The sequence below is a fragment of the Pisolithus orientalis genome (assembly GCF_024613125.1).
Source record: "Pisolithus orientalis strain OTSU chromosome Unknown F5J12scaffold_3, whole genome shotgun sequence".
NCBI classification, from domain to species: domain Eukaryota; kingdom Fungi; phylum Basidiomycota; class Agaricomycetes; order Boletales; family Pisolithaceae; genus Pisolithus; species Pisolithus orientalis.
Genome location: NW_026260784.1, coordinates 840,036 through 842,295, shown reverse-complemented (window position 1 = coordinate 842,295; position 2,260 = coordinate 840,036). Strand labels below are relative to the sequence as shown.

General features: G+C 44.5%; 1 protein-coding gene across 1 annotated transcript; it reads left to right on the top strand.

Moving 5' to 3' along the window:
* Positions 1 to 361: 361 nt before the first annotated feature.
* On the top strand, positions 362 to 1,123 carry F5J12DRAFT_888410 (uncharacterized protein; the record flags this gene model as incomplete). Its single annotated transcript, XM_051747252.1, has 1 exon — positions 362 to 1,123. The coding sequence occupies one exon, from the start codon at positions 362 to 364 to the stop codon at positions 1,121 to 1,123; it is 762 nt and encodes a 253-aa protein (XP_051604192.1).
* Between the last annotated feature and the right edge of the window lie 1,137 nt (positions 1,124 to 2,260).

Below are 2,260 nucleotides of genomic sequence, written 5' to 3'. Positions count from 1 at the left end.
CAGCATTTTTGTGCACTAGTGTAGGTCTACAGTACACAAAAAAAAAAAGAAGAATGAGACAGCAAGACAGTGACAAGTGAAGACTGCAGAAATGCTTCTTGACTCCACTCCATATGGCACCCTGACTAGGACCCCAAAATCCCAGCAGTACCAGTGGGAAAAGCAGAGCCTGTTGCAAGCAACAGTGACATATAGCAGTGTTTTTTAGACCCTAGCCTTGAGACACAAGCATACAATCACTTTACCTCAATTACACCACCCAGTGAGTACCCACTACACCCACTGACCCATGACCTCAACAGGACAAATGTCCTCAAGGTCAAGCTCCCATGCCACATCAGGACCCCCAACAGTACCTTGAATGCCAGGCACCACACAGCCCAGCAGAAATTCAAGAAGCAGCAGTCTTGCCCTGGAAGACATCATTGATGACCCAGATGCAGAAGTCAAGGATGCAGAAACAGAAAAGTACTACCTGGACCAATTCTATACCATCCAGGGCAAACCAGCAATGCTGGAACACATCTCTCACACCCTCTTTTGCATATCTCAAGCCAAAGGAGTATCTAACACCCTGTGCTCAGCCATACAAGCTACCATGTACCTAGTCAGGGAACTAGCAACTTCAGCCATAGCCAACTCCATCACCAAGGAGGTATCCAGCAAGATAGAATCCTCAGTCATAGTCACAATCACTCCACAAGTAGCAAAGATATGGTCAGCAGCTGATAACCTGGAGAAGACTGGCAAGAACCTTGAAATGATGGGTGAAAACCTTGCTAAGAAGCTTGACACAGTCAACAATGCTGCTGACAACACAAACCTCAGGCACCTAGAAGATCAAGTACAAGATCTAGCCATCAACATGGACATGCTGAGAATGATGATAGAAGAAATTAAAGAACACATCAAGACCCAAACACCCATTGCTCCCCACCATGCACCATACAGGGATGCCCTCCTAATGGCAGCAGTTAACCCAAATCATATCCCACTCAGCAAATGCCTCACAACAGAACACACTAAGGCCCACTCCACCATTAAAGAAAGGCAATTACTGATAGACCCTGACAGCAATCACCCTGTACTCAACAGCACTGCCATGAGGGAAAAACATCATTGATTCAATCAAGCAAGTGTTGGATACAATAGACTGTGTAGATGGCCTGGAAATTCACCTGAAATCAATCACCTGCCTATGCAACAACAGAATCCTACTCAAGCTCAACAGCCAAAAAGCTGTGAAATGGATAAAAGAAGCCAAAATCAAAGAGACCTTCCTAGCAAATCTGGGCAGCACAGTCAGGATCAACAACAGACAATACAGTGAGGGACAAAAGCTTTGCAATGTTTGTGAGATGTGAGTTGCTGCTGATGTAGCTCAGGCTTATTCTGAACAGATAATCATGATACCTGTACTATTGGAAAGAGGTGACTCTAAGCTTTCCAGAGCACTAAGGTTCAGTCCAAACAAAGAAATACATGCCAAGATACACCCTATTCTTTCTGAAAAGTGCATTGCAACACTTTTGTCCTTGACTGGTGAAATAGTGAAAAGTGACCTCTTGATGGGATTGAGGGCATGAAGGATGGGAAAATATGATTACATAATAAACCATATGATCTTCCTGATGATTTGTCAGCATGTAAACAATGACAAACATTGGATTTGTACCATTAAGCCTCCCTCTTTTAGCACAACTCATGAAATCATCTCTCTAGCTCACATGGACATTTTCTCAAGGAATTCTTATCAAATACTTGTGGCAACCACAGTGCCAACAGTATAACATGCTCTCAGAACCATCAGTCCCTTAAAAAACCTGCTGTCAGTCATTCCCTGGACTGTTTCCCCCCCATGCCTGGTGTGTTCTGGGACTAATCAGCACTTGGAATGCTGAAAATGTTATGGAGGTCAACCTGGCACTTCAGAACTGATGGACAAACCAGTCCCCTCTCAACCAATGCATTTCTGGCACAGGAATCCTGGTATGGAAGTTAGGGCAAGACAAAATCCTCTTTACCCCCAGGTGTCATCAGATGGATATGCTACTGAACTGCCATGGAACAGAATCCTGTGCTTCCATCTGGCCCTGAATATTGCCTTTGGTCACATATGACCAAATAATCCTTCCCCAGTCATCTACAGTTCAGATCAGAGCAAGATCTAGTGAACCATCTTATGGTGCTCAGAGCACAGGGAGGTTTTGTCTCACCCCAACTTCCATACCAGGATTCCTGTGCCAGAAATGCATTGGTT